General features: G+C 39.6%; 1 protein-coding gene across 1 annotated transcript; it reads right to left on the reverse strand.

The window, feature by feature from the left end:
* Positions 1–889: 889 nt before the first annotated feature.
* LOC124304158 (esterase E4-like) lies at positions 890–8,330 on the reverse strand. The gene is made up of 7 exons (XM_046762257.1): positions 8,002–8,330; positions 4,384–4,519; positions 2,800–3,145; positions 2,234–2,596; positions 1,903–2,063; positions 1,509–1,831; positions 890–1,421 (listed from the first exon to the last, which is right to left on the reverse strand). The coding sequence occupies exons 1-7, from the start codon at positions 8,268–8,270 to the stop codon at positions 1,253–1,255; spliced, it is 1,767 nt and encodes a 588-aa protein (XP_046618213.1). The 5' UTR covers positions 8,271–8,330; the 3' UTR covers positions 890–1,252.
* Positions 8,331–16,529: the final 8,199 nt, after the last annotated feature.

Genomic DNA, 16,529 nt, shown 5'->3' on the forward strand with positions numbered 1-16,529 from the left:
TACGTGAGGATTAATATTTGAAAAGTGCCGGAATAAATTCTTTCATGCACTATTCCGACGTAACTTTGCGAGAGGAATCGATTAGGCGCAGTCCCAATGCGCTGCGATCAACGCATCAGAAGTTACAGCCAAAAAACGATAACCTGTATTTTCGACATTTTTCAGCAGGTGCTTTTTTCCTCGTATCTTCTCTCCCGTTGATCTCTCCCGTATAAAAACACATCAAAAACATTACGTAAGGATTCATATAATCACGGGTTTTGTTTTTTGGCTGTAACTTCTGATGCGTTGATCGCAGCGCATTGGGACTGCGCCCAATCGATTCCTCTCGCAAAATTACGTCGGAATAGTGCATGAAAGAATTTATTCCGGCACTTCTCAAAATCGCCAGATTTTTCGCCAAAAATACAAAGGGGTTAGCCTTGCTTTTTTTTCGAGCGAAAAACTTTTAGTCTCCGATTCGATTTGTATGACCCTTTCCTGATCGAACGGACCCCCAGGAACTCAGAAAACGCAGCGAAAATAGCGTCGGATCAACGGGAGAGAAAATATGAAGGAAAAAGCACCTGCTGAAATATGTTGAAAACACTGGTTCTCATTTTTTGGCTGTAACTCCTGATGCGATGATCGCAGCGCATTGGGACAGCGAGAGAAATCGAGTGTTATACGTCAAAGTTTCCGACTGACTCGCTGTGCACTGCCGGCACTTACTGACGGAAATCCGCTGGGCATCAGTCTTGCAGATTTTCGACAGAGAGCGCGCTGTAAGTTTGACTAATCGTTTCACTATTTTTATATTCTAAATACGTTTCAGCTTTTTTTCAGATTACATCCAAAAAATTCAAAAACACGTAATACTGACATGGTAATCCTTTTTTTCAGACACGAATTCAAATACCTTGAATAAAATCGATGCTCACTATAACTGAAAACGACCGAGCCATACTTTCAATGCCACAAATAAACATCCCAGGGCACAGGTTGATATTACTCAATGGAACACTGACAATGATACCGTACGCTGTTATGACATGTGGGTGATGGATTAATAAAAAATTTACTGCCAATACGCATTATGCGATAATATTATCATTATCAGGTATTGAAACCAAGTTCTGTACATTGCGTTCTAAGATAGGCATCAAATATTTATTCCTACATCTCTTTCACTTTCTCCGACGGGCAAGTCACAAAAAACTATTTTAAAACAGAGAGTACGAATTCTGATTGGGAACCGCAGTTCAAACTAAATCTACTTTTTAGCAGCAAAGAAACTTTCCCAAAACTGCATTCGCTCTTCGTGAAAACCACTTTTAACCTGAATTCCAGGATCGCTGTCATTACCGATCTGAAGATATTTTTCGTCTGATGAGAATGGTTCCCAAATCGCGTTGTCATTGAGAGCTGCAGTATTCGGCAACCTGAAAATGTGTTATATCGTCAAATATTGTCGATACACAAGCGGTTGTGACGTGATGTCTTCTATCTATTCATAGCCTGATACTCACCCATTGATAGCAAACGATGTCCATAGCTCCACCATAGCGTCGGTCACTTTCATGTCAGTCTCACTAAATTCATAGCCTGGTGGCGCAAACATTTCCCTTGGTCCAGGAAGGAGGTAAATCAGCTCGTCTCCGTGCGCCGCGCCCCAATTCTCCGTGTTACCATCACTAAACTTATAGCTATAGCTGAAAGTGCCTCGGTAGTCAAAACTGCAAAGGTATGCGGGACTCTTGTAAGCAGAGTTGTTTGCATGTTGTTTGACCTCGTTGTAAATATGGTAGGTGAACTCGTAATCGGTTATGATGTCAGTCAAATTGTGCAGTAGCTGAAAGCAACATCAATCACACCATAATTAATGGAACTTGAACTTCTGTCGTCAGTTGTTCCAGTTCTCACCAATTTTCTGTCGGCAGTTAGATCGTTCAAGTAACGAGACTTCAGAGCAGCAGTTTGGGCATCGACATCGGCTGACCAAACGTCGTGTCTCAAGAAGCTGATTAGGTGAGAGTCAATGTTGTCTAAAACTTGCTGGAACAAGTCTGGCCTATCATAGTACACTGAAATGAAGAACAAGTACAAGTTTCAGAAAAAATCATTCACCAAGAAAAAATGACTACCGATAAAGTTTCTTCAAATATTCAGAGCCTGGTATGTTACCTGACATCAGTGTGCGATATAGACACCTATAAGAATATTCGTTACTTCACGTTGATCTACCCATACTTGCCTGCAGTTACAAGAATTCCTTCTTCCTTAGTTACAAGGGCCACCCACGGCAAATCATGCTGTTCTCCATTGGCAATGATATTCGCTGGAGTATCCGTAAAAAGTGCACCTTCTACGTCAGGTTCGACTACAGGATACCAAACAGTAGACCTGGCCGTCCCCATTCCTTTCAACACCATGTCTGTTTCGTACAAGTATGACCCATTGAAAGTCCTCAGACAGTTAACAAGGGTGGTTGACGTGTTGGTTGGACAACCAAGGTATTCGCCCAACTTCGTGGCTCGCCTGGCGGCCACCGAATACGGTTCAGGAACAGAGGGTGAAAGTTCCGGTATACTGTGTGTCATGTATTGGTGAAAGAGTCCTGAAAAAAGTGTGTAGTTATTTGTCAAGTTGAAATGCCAAGTATTTAACATGTATTTAGTGGAAACTAATTCAATGCCATTATTGATCTCTCTTACAATTAAAAGCATTAGCTTCGCTTATTAAGTCGGGTACATTTACCACCGAACGATGATCACTAAATACCATAGGTGTATTTCAATTCGACTAAGCAACTCTGCTCACCTTTTGTTAAAGGAGATAAGGTTAAAAGGCGAACGCTGGCAGCGCCTGAACTTCCACCGAAGATAGTTACTTGATTTGGATCACCACCGAAATACTTGATATTTCGTTGGGTCCATCTCAAAGCCTCAGCTATATCTTTTAATAAATTATTTCCAGGCGATACTTCGTCGCCGGTACTCAAAAATCCGAGTATTCCGAAACGATAGTTCGGAACTACGAGAACCACGTCCTTATTAAGAAGAAATTCTGGACTCCATCGGTCAGGAGTGCTCGTTCCAAACCTGAATTGTCCACCATAGATGAAGACCATCACTGGCAGTAACGTAGCATTTTGGCTACTAGGAAGCTATGCGGTAGAAATGGTGAAAAAGGAATTATTTGCTTTCTCATTTGAGAATTCATTAATGTAAGCCGACCGTAGACCGTGATTCTGAATAAACACCGTGCACCCATCTTATTCAATTTTTCATGTTATAAAGTAAGAAATGATAGCAAATCAAATATGTGCACCAACAATAAACTATAAACTATGCGTCATAAAGCGAGAACAGTTGTTTTTTGCACTTCATTTACTGATTTCTTCTATACGTGTATCGCAATGTTGCAGGCTGACAGCATAAACATGCATTTCTGAACCCACGTACAAACTTGAGTATATTGCGCGCAAAAATGCTCTAGTCTGTACGCAGCCTAAGGAGCTAGGAACAGCGAGGAGAAACCAAGATCGATGGACGAAAACTTCATGACTTCGATTTTTGGTAATGTTCTACAACAGTTCGATTCATTGTGTGCAAAAAAGAAGATGATATCAGAGGTTTGAACTCCGTAGAAAATTTTCCAATGTGATCTAAATTTTCTGTTTCTCGAGCGTTGTCCGAACCAAAATATTTCGAGTACGATAAAGAACTGTAGGTATGGTTGAACAAATTCAAATGGTTAAGAATCTGTTTATTTCTCGAAATCAACCTTCGCGATGTAATCACAGAGATTTCTTATCCAATCTAAAGCACTAAAATTATGCTGTATTTTGTACCCAGCTGTGTGACAATTAGTATATTGCGTTGCTAGTGCGGAAAGTGGGCGGTTTCTAATGAATAAGCATGCGCTGTAATCACACGAATCAGATATCGCCACTGATGTATATGAAATCGCCCATCCGCGCGTCCGACACACGCTATAATCTTCAAACATCTGTGAGCGAAAGTTTGTTTGTGAAGCAATGAAGATGCCACTGACATAAAACAAGTCAACCAACAAGAGGGTGATGTTCGAATGAAAACAAAGCAGAACAATAAAATCAATTCCACATTGCCTGAATATGTTTGGCAGTACTCTTAGCAGTACTCGAATCCTATGTAAAATGAACAGAGCTAAATTTGTTCGCTGTTGGATCAGACGATAGCCTAAACTGGTGTTTCGGTACTGAAATCAAGTGAATTTCAAAATGTCTGTACTTTCAATTGAAAATCCTTGAATCTCTTGGTACGGCTAGTACATTTCTCGAGATAAAAAATTTGAAACGATGATGGTAAAACTATAACTTCCTCCATCTATCAAAATATATTCAATACGATTGCGATATACCTGCGGCGTATAGACATTAAGATAGAGGCAGTCCTCATCGCCCATGAGCTTTTTCTCGTTCTGGATACATGCGTTAGGCATGCGGCCGGTATCTAGAGTCCCGTTCCAAGGACCCGCTGGTACAGCTTGTTTAAACCTGAATTGGAATAATAGGGAAAATTAATTTTTCCGTATTTTTGTGACGATTAAACTCCCAATGATAGGTGATTTTTCGGTCAACATGAGGCTAGATAGTTCCGCCAATTCTTCGTCGTAGATTTTGAACATGTTATTCTCTGGAATACATTCAATTATGTATTTCAGTGCCACGGGTTGTGATCGATGCAGATCAACCCAAAGAAAATCCGTCGAGAGCTGATATTAACGATGTTTTAGCGGACTCTCAAAGCAATCGAGATGTGTAAAAGCAAAGTACGTAAATGTGGGCAAAACAATGTGGTTTCAGTACGTGTATGCGGATCCTTGATTGTTTATTTGTTCAGACAATATCTTCCTACTAAAAGAAAAAAATCATATCAATAAAGTGAGGACTTTTTACCCTCCCGAGCTCATACCATGCATTTTGAACAAGCAAAAAATGCACGGTATGAGCTCGGAAGGGTAAGAAGTCCCCACTGCATTATCAACTCGTGTTGATGTATATTAACTGCTTGTATCTTTGCATGATATGAACTAAAGTTTGCCCAATCAATTACATTATCATCATAAGTACCGGTATCAGTTTACTATGGATACCGTATATTACTACTGTAAGTAGTAGCGTAGCTCCTAACGTGCGAGACTTCGGAAGGGGAGGACTTGAGTTCAAATTCCCAGCTTGTCGATGAGGTCCTAAGCGATAGCTCGCAGAAATTGCAACGCAGGTAACGTCGTTCAGGCTCCGAATCGGCGAGTTGAGGTTTGAACTCAGTCCGGGTGTCCGGGCAACGTTTTCTGCACCACCTATGCAGCGATAGATGAATTGAGCCTATGGGTCAAATAACGACTTAAGTCGACTTAAGTCACTTTTTCAAAGAAGCTGATCTCGGTGTTCTGTATAATCTTCGCTATAAACCCTGTGAATCTTGGATGTTTTCGTCAACTTTTAATGCTGTAGTAACCATAACAAGCGGTGCGCGCACCGCCATTGAGTTAGCCGGCAGTAGCAGCGAAGCGAAGTAGGCTAATCCACGCGCCTCCGCTAAACAGACGCACGTGTTTATCTGCCTGTCTGTTAGATTTCGTGTAAAGCTGCAATATTTTCTGCGCGAAATAATGAACGAATCTACAACAACTACAACAGCATCGACTAGCCCTACTGCTACAGTTACGGGGAAAAAGAGAAAAATTCGACAAGATAGATGGGAACAAAATAGAAAGAAGCTTAAGCGTAACAGTGGTAAAAGTTACGCTTCTCAAAGTGGGAATAAAATACCTCGAAAAAAATTCAGGCACACTACCGACTGCTGCAAGAAAAACTGTTCGTCTTCTTTCGATTATAAACGTCAGCGTGAAATTTTCAAGACTTTCTGGGCAATGGCTGAGAAACCGAGTCAGGACACTTTTTTAATCAGTTGTATACAACGTGAAGAAATCAAATACGTCAAAACCGTAACAAAACGGAAGAACAGATCTTGGTCTTGGAAATATTCTTTCAAAGTAGATGGCCAGGATAAAACTGTCTGTAAAGGATTTTTTCTGTCTCTTCTCCAAATAACTGAATCCAGAATGAAAACGGTGCTCCGATTTTGTAAATCAGGTAAATGTTTATATTATTTTCTTTCTAAATAAATCAATATTTACGAATGCTTGACTCGTTTATTGGCGTCTTATAACAAAACAAGTCAGGTCTGGATTAAAATATGAAAATACTGATTGTTTCAGGTACGACAGTTGCTACAGAAAAAAGGGGTAAGCAACCCAACCCTGCCAAAATTTCGAACGTGGTATGGAGTTTAGTGAAGGAGCATTGGTCGACTTTCCCGAACAAAAAATCGCATTATGGAAGCTCCAAAACTGAAAGAAAGTACTTCGAGAATCCAGACTTAAACGTAAAAAAAATGTTTCACGCATTCCAAGAATATTACTTTGATAAAACAGGGAAGCAGCTCTCACTAAAGTACCCAACGTACCATAGATATTTTCGGGAAAATAGTGATTACTCGTTTAGGCAACGTAAAACAGACGTCTGTGATTTTTGCACCGAATGTAAAATCAAACTATCGGCAAATTCATCAGATCCGTGTAAGGAATCGTTCCGTCTACATGAAGTAAAAGTTGCGGAATACAAGGTTTTGCGGCAACAGTGCACAAAGAATATTAACGATGATACTCTAACTGTTGAGTTCGACTACGCACAAAATCTTCCGCTTCCAAAACTGAACGTTAGCGCACAATTTTACAAGCGATTATTGTGGCTGTATGTTTTCAACACACACTGTTTTAATGACGGTGACAGCAAATTTTTTTGCTTCTTAGAATGTGATGGTGGCAAGAACGGTAACTCTGTGTGTAGTTTTTTGAACGATTTTCTGGTAAAAAAATTGACTGAAAATCCAGAATTAAAAAAAGTAGTTCTTTTGTCTGACTCCTGTGGGGGGCAAAATAAAAACAAGACTCTCGTACGATATTGTGCTTGGTTGTCGGTCAAAATGGGAGTTGAAATAAATCACATCTTTCCGGTGCGAGGTCATTCATACTGCCAATGCGATAGAAATTTCGGTGTTTACGGAACTGTTTTAAAAAAAGTAGAGACCGTCGAAAATCCTATCGAGTATCTCGAAATAATGAGGACCGTAAGGCACAAACCAAAAGCTTTCGAAGCAGAGATGAGTGCCCACTTATTAAAAGAATGGGATAAAACTTTGGATTCATTTTTTCTAAAGGTTCCAAAAGCTAAGGGAAAGAAATTCACGATCCAAAAGTATGTGAAGTTATCATACAAGCCAACAGGCACCATGTCCGTTTACGCGGACTATAATGGCGCTCCGCAAAATTTCAACCTGTTCAAATTAAACGCTTTTGTAAGTAAAGATACCGAACTAGCATTAGCAAACCCGGCTCCTGTTGGAATTAAGACAGCTAAAAAAAATGACGTGCTATCTTTAATGCCTTTTGTAAAACCGGTTAATAGGGAATGGTATAAAAATGTGCTGCGGGGTACCTGCAACGACGATGATTCGGCTGAAACAGACGAAATGGACTCTGATTGAACCTGATACATGCCGTTTTTTAAATGTCAATTCCTAGTTTAGCTTTTTTTATATGTGTTCACCGCGACCATGAAACACCCATTACAGTAGAAACTGGTTTGACTATTATCGTCATCATATTATTTTAATCCAAAAACGTGTTTGTACAGATTAAAAGTCGTTCTACAAAAAAACGACTTAAGTCTTACTCCGAATTTCCGTGATAGCACTGTATTGGACAATATTTAATAATTGTTATTACGTTTGTATATCATTTTTGGGTACCCCACCTATGTAAAAAAATAAAAGTTCCTTGTAAAATGCCTTGTCAAAATTGAAATATCGACTGTTGAATCTTTACTTGCCTTTTTTATGCCAAAACTTAAGTCGACTTAAGCCGTTATTTGACCCATAGGCTCAATTGTAACTCTGAATTATTCCTACAAACCTAAGATCTCCAATCGGTGGCTCGGCAAACGGAACTCCAATGAAGGCAGAGAATCTTCTGCCAAGGTGTGTGGCCATATTTATACCTCTGAGTCTTCCTTGAGGTATCGTCGTTTCCGGACGCATCCAATCCTCGCCAGCGGGAATGTCCCCATTTTTAATTGGAATAACACCAAAGATTGTCAGGAAAGCGATTAGCAAAAGAGCCACCAGCAGACACGCGGCTGCTATATAACAGCACGAGCGCGAGCCAATTTTACATACAAACATGATTATTGTCTGTCACGAAGTGATGCTCGCCAAAGAGACCAGCCTGAGTTATTTTATCTTGCGAGAAGAAAAGATGTCCTGTCATAATCAAAGACAATATAGATTAGTAACCACGCTTTGAATTTAATTCGCATAATATACAATGCGGACGGGAATTAAATCCACCTTGTCAAGTGGTCCAATAAAATTAAGTGTATACACAAATTTTATAATGTATATTTTGTCATTAAGCAGTTTGATGAGATTGGATTCACATGTGAGATAACAGAATAATAAGCCGAGTAGCGCCGGTTCGAAGGCTATTTTTTATGCGTGTAAAGTAATAAAAAGCCGCCCCCATGTAAGTGCACACATAGAACAATCAAGTATTTGAATCCCATAATTAATTACTCAAGATATATGATAATCAAAGGTACAAATGATTGCTAAAAACAAGAGCATTTTACAATAACACCAACAGATTGTATAATTCTAGCGTAGTCGTAAAATCATGTGAACCTTCTCGCTTTCAAGGCTGTAAAGTCTTGAATTACTTCGTCAAGATCTGGTTCATGAAAAATATCATTTTCAATCGATGCACTTTCCAGTCCGTCTAAGCGTCCTTGACTCATTGACGACTGCAAATACTTTTTTTATTAGTTTTAAGTTGGAAAAACTTGTTTTACCTTGAATTGACATATATTATTATCACCGATGAACTAAAAAACTCAGATAAAAACGTTAAATCACATTCATTTTCGTTCAGAATTTTCTCAGTAAAAATCGTTAGTTTTTGCATTTGAGCTCGACAATTAATATGATATCACGGGTTTATGGGTTGTTTTGGTACATCGATAATAAAATGATGCTCGTATTAAAAATAACTAGCTTTAAAACCTGCCCGCAAGATTTCTGCTACGTGATGCTACAAATCACGTTTACACATGTATGTAAGTATAACGTATTGTGATTTCATGACAATAAATTTTGTCAAAAAATACCACAGAATAATCAGCTCAGTGCTTACAGATTTGAAACACGACGCACGGCAATTTTAGCTCTGATTGAACGACGTTATTGTCATAGGTATTCCTATTTATACTATGCCAACTACTCACCAATTGCAATTTGTTGATCCTGGTCGTTCGGTTTTTTTCGGATTCAAAATGTTATCTGAAGCACGTATATTGGTTTAATAGTGCAAAACATCACGTTTTCAATAATCAAACTTGTAAACTTGAAAATTAGTCCGGAAGGTCAAAAGTCATCAGGTCAAGGACCTGGAGAGCCAGAACTATGAAAGTCAATAGTCACCAGGTCAAGGACCTGGATAGCCAAAACTTCGGACCGCTTGTCCTGGAAGTCGATTTTCACCAGGTAGCGGACCTGAAATGTAGGAACCACGGAGCGCTTGTCCTGGAAGTCGAGTTTCACCAGGTAGTAGACGTTGAGCTCAGAAACTACGGAGCGCTTGTCCTGGAATTCGAGTTGCACCAGGAAGCGGACTCGGAGCGTAGGATCAGGAGGTAGAGAACCCGGTACTCGAAATCTGCGGAGCGCGATTTTCATACGTCCGCTCTACTGCGCGGTTGTTTCCAGACTGAGGAATTCGGCTAGCTGATTTTCGTCGTTATAGATCGATGACGTCAAAGGAAAAAAATTTTGGGTGACGTCACTTTGTGAACATTCGAACATTCGACATCCAAAATTTAGTTTCGAACTTTAATACTATGTATGTATATGCATAATGATGTATGATGTATGATGATTATTTACCTTGCTTGCCGATTCCAGACTCAAGCGGCTAGGCCCTTCGATGGTCAGCCGTTGACTTGTTGGAATACATGTAAATTTAAGTCTGGTAGCGACATCTTACTGTATTAAAATGTATTATGTAATAAATGCGCATGCGCGTATGTTCCGACACAGCCAGCGAGCGTGTCCCTTTTGGAGCAGAAAAACGGTATAGCGACAAGAAAGAGAGCAAGCCGGTTGTATATCCTCACGAATCCATTTGCATCAAGTTTAAGTATATCTTTATTAATAAATACACAATTATAACTAATTGTCTGGCTATTCATTTATCAGTCCACGATATTATTAACATGACTAAAGATACATTCTTTAGGGGGTCAGCTAATAACGCTACCGTTCTGCGACAGTTGGAAGATAAAAATTTTTGCTCGTATCTCTCAGATGTGTGTTCAAATACACTCGGAAGTTTTAAGAAGCTTCGTTCTTTCTCTTTCTATCAAAAAAAAAAAAAAAATCGCCGACAATCACCTTTTTAGGTCTTTAAATCAGGACACTGCGTTAAATTACGCTACTCTCGCAAAATTACGTCGGAATAGTGCATCAATCAATTGATTTCAGCACTTTCCAAAAACGCTGAAATCTTTACCCAAAATGCAAAGGGTTTAGACAAACCGTTATTGGCTAAAAAACTTTTGGTCTCAGATTTCATTTGTACGATTAATTTCTGACTAATTGGACCTTTAGAAACTCAGAAAACGCACAAAAAAGAGCGTGGGATCAATAGCGTAGAAATTAAGAAGGAAACATCAGCCGTAGAAAAATGACGAAGGAAATCTCTCGTTTGTTGGCTTCAACTCTCGATCCGTTTCTCGCATTGAAGTGGGACTGTGCCTAATCGATTTCTCTTGCAAAATTACGTTTATAAAACTGTCCCTCAAAATCATCTTAATAACGACTGAAAAATTTAAAGTGGTTAACCTTCTTCTATTTCGGAGAGAAAATCGTGTTGTCTCAGAACTAATAATAAAGGACCCGCTCGAGACTTATAGAACCTTAAGGATTGCAAAAGAGGTCTGTGGAGCATCGTAGGACTAACTCCTTAAACGACATGAAATAATTACGGAAATATTGATGTAGGTATTAGAGAAAGCGGTCATCTTCTACCACCGAAAAATTCGCGTCGCCTTCAATTCTTTATAGAGGGCCGTGGCAAACACTTTCCTCCACACTTTCATCATCATATCTCTGTTATTCATTGGACCTCTAACACGGAATAAGTTTCTCAAAATAATTTCACTGAGTCATAATTTCAACTATAGATAATTTGCAACATATTCAGTATAGCTAGGTACCATTTTAGTGGATGAAACTGAATAAATCACAGCCATGAACGAATGTTGCTATCGTATCACGAATAAATAATTGATAATTCCACGTAGCTCCAAATTTATGGCAAAACTTTGTCAATGTTATCGTAATTTCTTTGAGATTATTTTTCAAAAAATAATCTACTTAGAAACTGATTTGCTCAGAGATCGTATCGGCGCATGGCCACACTCTGGCTCAATGGAATAGCGTATAATTCTCTAGTTTGAACTGAATTTACTGTCATTATTTTTACCGAGAAAAATTCAAAGCACTTCTGTTTGGTGTAGGATATTTCACACAAGCGCGTGCCAATATATTAAAAATGTATGCCATCCAATTAAAAATGCATACTTACCGAATCTAAATACAGACGAATATATACCGATATCACATGTTGCCCGGGGCGGATTCATTGCAAGAGCGCGACGTGCATTTTGACGGCACGAACGTAGATCAGTGGTCGGGGTACGTGATTTACACTAAAAATACTCCCCTTTACACCTATCGACGGCCTTATTACAAAAGTGGACCCTATTGTTGGGTATGAAAATTCAAAAAGACCGATTTAGGCATCTCCAATAAGATACAATAGTTGTTACACTCTTTTAGAAAGATTACGTACAGTTTAGGTAAGGACTACTTGATATAAATGTAATAAGACCGATTGATATTTGTATTGATAAAAAATTTGCAACAAATTTAAAACATCTATAAAATCCTTATTGCACTAATCGAGACGTGATAATTTTCACGGGGATAACCGAAACGTGCTATTTTTCAGGGCGAAAGCCGAAACAGCTTACTTTTTCGTAAGAGGTGTGGAAATAAAGGATGACGGTACCAATTCCCAAAAAGAAATTCAGATACAAATGCATTCGCAGATTCCGAATTCTAAATAAGAAGAGTCAGAAAAATATGTCGCACGTAGCTCCGCTCCAGCTGTTGGAAAGCGAATAACTGCGCCGCGCGCAATGCTTGCCGCTCGGTCGAAGGGAGATGTCGAGCTGCGCCCGGCAAATGTGCAGAATACGACCCGTGTGTAGAGGATTGCCGTTACTTGCAGCGTCAGGCGCGGATTCGAATGCCCAACGGCTTTCGGCCTAATAAAATGGGCGCAAAAATGAATCAACGGTAAGAGAAAAATCACAAGTTTTGTATTTTCTTAATGTATGAATATAGAATTAAAATGTTAAGATAATGCTACCGGTTACGCATCTGTATACCACTGTGTGAAGTATCCTTTGCCAGGCTCTCTAACTATATCGTATTTCTTTTCGATGCGATTGACTGGGAATCATTAATCCTCAGCGTTAACTCATATTCAGCCTTTCGATGAAGATGTACTAGTAACTGATAGATAATATTTTGCAGTTGAGCTTAAAAAACTTGCAAGTTTCTTATCCATGATGCAGTAATATCATTTGTCCATGTTTGTGATTTGCTCAGTTTCTATCACTCTCGTGGCACTTCGATATGATAAACGTGCACTGTATTATCCATTGTTTTCGTGATGCTCAATACGGCAAAGTATGAGTCGGTTGCCGACATCCATTTACTTGTTAGAGGGCGCTCCTAAGTCGAGAATGTGCTCCTCTCTGGCACAATATTCTGAGCGACAAAAAACGATTTTCGGTCACCATTAAATTGGCTTTCAATTTTTTAAGCGTAAGCAGCGTTTAAAGTACCGCGCATAGTATAATTAGTCATAAGCAGCGCTAATAATATTTTTGGAGACGTAACATCACTGAAAATAAACATAATAATGATAGTCCTCAGAACCCTGTGATCTTATAGTTTCCGCCATCTGCACATTTTTTTGATTCCGAGAATGTTACCGTTTTATCTTCACTATTATCATAAACACTATCAAGGTTCACAGCTCTGTCAAGATGTTCGGATTCTTCTTCATTTTCACGTAAAATACTAAATAACACCTTTCGAATCTATAATAGCCTTGTCAACGAGAGAAATAAATTTACGAGGAAATTGTACCGAAATCGATAACAAATGTATACATTGTTCATTCAACTTGTGAATCATAATTAACACCGCTTCAAAATACTTCATAGATGTTATACATACAGATCAAAATCTACTCACCGCCTTCCATATTTACAAATTGTGAATGCAATCCTTTTGTTCATAAGATACTTTAAATTTATCCCTTGAATTTGAATGAGCAACATGGCGAAGTGCAATCAGCTGATTGTTTTCGGTACGTAATGGCAATGCAGATATGAAGATATAGAAACTGAGAGTATAAGCTATCTAGGCCGCTATTTTAGTACACGCTGAACTGATCTCAACAAAAAATATGATACAGGTCTGCTTTCATCAACAAATACGGCCCTCTTGAAGTCCCGCATGCATTTTGCTGCCGGAAAGTGTGCTCGGATAGTCGTTAATACAGAAACGATACCTACGACGATCCAGGAATCAGTTTGGAGCGGACTTTTCTCTCGTAAATTACGGTGTATACAACCCCGTGTATACGCGGTACATTGTTTCAGCAAAGGCGCGTCTAGCTCAGTGTAATATTATAAAAAACAGTCGGCAAGTTCCCGAAGGTGGACAAGACCCAATCCAAAGTTCCCGACAGCGAAGTTGGAGCTCACGGGCGTTGCCGCAGGTCCATGGGGTTAACTCGCGAATGAAAAAACTCGGCGATCTTTTCTTTTCAACGGTATATACGTATACGGACCGGGCGAGAAAGCGGCGGTGAGAATTTAATTAAGAATTTCCATGAGCCGACGGCGCCGCGTTGCACTGGCACACACGTCAGCGCCGCGGCGAACCAGCAGAAGCCCTAATTAAATTGGAAGAAATCCCTCCCCCCGCCCCCCCGCCCATCGCCAGGGAAGCCCTTTTCGCGTGTATTGAGAAGTTCTCATGAGAAAGAAATTTGCATTTTAAGTACGACTGAGCGCGGCCGCGTCTCCAACTTTGTCACAAGGGGTCAGCCGGTGCAATCCGAATGTGCGTATAAACTTGCTCGCCTCTTTTTTCCTAAATCACAGTTATTTCCCTGGACTACGGGAGGAAATAATGAGCACGCGTATCTGATACAAACGTCAAACAATCAGGCAGTTTCCCCGCGCATCCTGCAGAATATCAGATCCTGGGAAACTGCATAACTGCGCTCCTCCATCTCTCCCCTCTTCTCACGTAATTCGTGAACAACCGCTCGTTCATCCTCGACACATTAATCAATCGTGTTGCATATTAATTTTGGCTCCTTGTTGTTACACGGAAAGAAATCTTTTCACTTCACCCGCCGCTTCGCCTCCCCTTGATTCCCGAACTACTGAGCGATTTTCACCCTCCGTGAAACTCTCGAGACTATTTTCCACTTTTGATGTACGTACCTTAAGATACCTACCTTAACCCGATATCGCAAATATCCTTGCACTGCTTCGCATAAAAACGTATAATAACCGAGCTATTTTAACAAGAATTTCGGTAAAGTCTCGCGCCAATTGGTACAGTATGCGCTCGTCATAGGCGCGCGCACCGCTTAAAAGTTCAACTAAAATCTTAAGCGAACCACGCTTTTCCGCGGCCCCGTTCTTTATTCCTACCATAGCTCGATAAGCGTCGCAATTTTTTCCGGAGGCTCGCGGAAGAAGAGGTTCCATCGAATCATGGAAAATCTTGATAAGTCAACCTGCACCCGATCCTTTTTCTCGATGTGCAAATATTGTACGCGTCGTACAACGAGATACGACAGAGATAGAAGGAGAGAGAAAGAGAGAGAGAGAGAGAGAGCTGCTTTCTACCCTTGCACTTAGTTCTATTTTAAGGCTGTTCCTTCCTGTCCGATTCAACCTCGGAAGCCCGACCCTTCCAGAGCCCTGCGAACCTCCCCGTCGAGCGCGGAAGATGCTAGGATGCGCCATTCTTCTCGTCGACATTGACTAATGATTCGCACGCAGGGAAAGATATTTCGAAACTGCATCTATCTACTGCCTTTTTTCCTCCCACTCCTTTTTTTCCTCTTCCTCCGTCGTAATAATTTCCCTCTCTTCGTAATGTATCTCGGTTAGTACGAATGTACATAATCCATATGCCATGTGCTATACGATATAATAATCCACGTTCAAGTGTCGTGATATTTGCTCAGTGAACTTCGCCGCTAACAATAAGATAAATCAACTCGAGTATCAAGAATAATGAATTGTGCAAAGAAAAATTCCTTCTTCCTTCATCGCAACAGGATGAGTCGATTAGTGACGCGCGAAACGTGAAAGGCTCAGTGAAGTAAAATGTATTTTATTTCATATCATTTTTTTTTCTTGTGCTATTCAGCTGAAACAGAAGCGAATAAAACCATAGGTATGTACGCACACATATATCTATGTATGAGTGTACATATATATATAGTATATATATTTTATATTCCATGTTAAAAATTGTGCTTAACATTTAATGTGTACATGGTTTTAATATTCTTCGCTATGTTCGCCTTTCGTTTGCTGTCAGCCTACTGGTGATTCATTTTTTCTTTTCTCAACTCTCTTATTAACAGTATATTGTGTGACGTATGCACTGTGTTTTTGTTTCTCATTTTAGTTTTTCTTTTGCAGTTATCTTCATTCGTCACATGCAGAATAATGTAATAATGATATACATAATATAGGTACATGTATTTTTTTCACATCAACTTTGTTGAATTTTAGCTAATCTTTCACTAAGCCGTATTACATGTATATACTTATTTATTCATATATTCATATGCTCGACACTGCGTGAAATTCAAAGATGCGGCCGTCTCGAATTTTCACCCAGATTCCAAGAATCGATCATCTTTAACTTGCCTGAGATTACTGCGGGCCCTAGCCGTTGCAGATGGAGATAAAGTATAAAAAACAAGATAACAATAAACTAACTGAACAAGGCCAAAGGAAATTAAAAAGTACGCGACTAAATATGGAATGTAATTCGCGTCAATGCAGCGAGCGTACGTCAGAATATGTATATGTAATATAATTTAATTACATTCGGATCGTTTATAATTATATGTTTGGAAACGTACGCCTGTTCTATTTTATTTTATCTTTCCCTCTTCCCCCGGTAACTACGTTGCGTGTAAAAACTCAACGATTACTTTTTCTCATTATAACATGACGTATTAATAACATACTTATCCAAATTACGCGC

Source organism: Neodiprion virginianus, chromosome 4, assembly GCF_021901495.1.
Source record: "Neodiprion virginianus isolate iyNeoVirg1 chromosome 4, iyNeoVirg1.1, whole genome shotgun sequence".
Taxonomy (NCBI): Eukaryota; Metazoa; Arthropoda; class Insecta; order Hymenoptera; family Diprionidae; genus Neodiprion; species Neodiprion virginianus.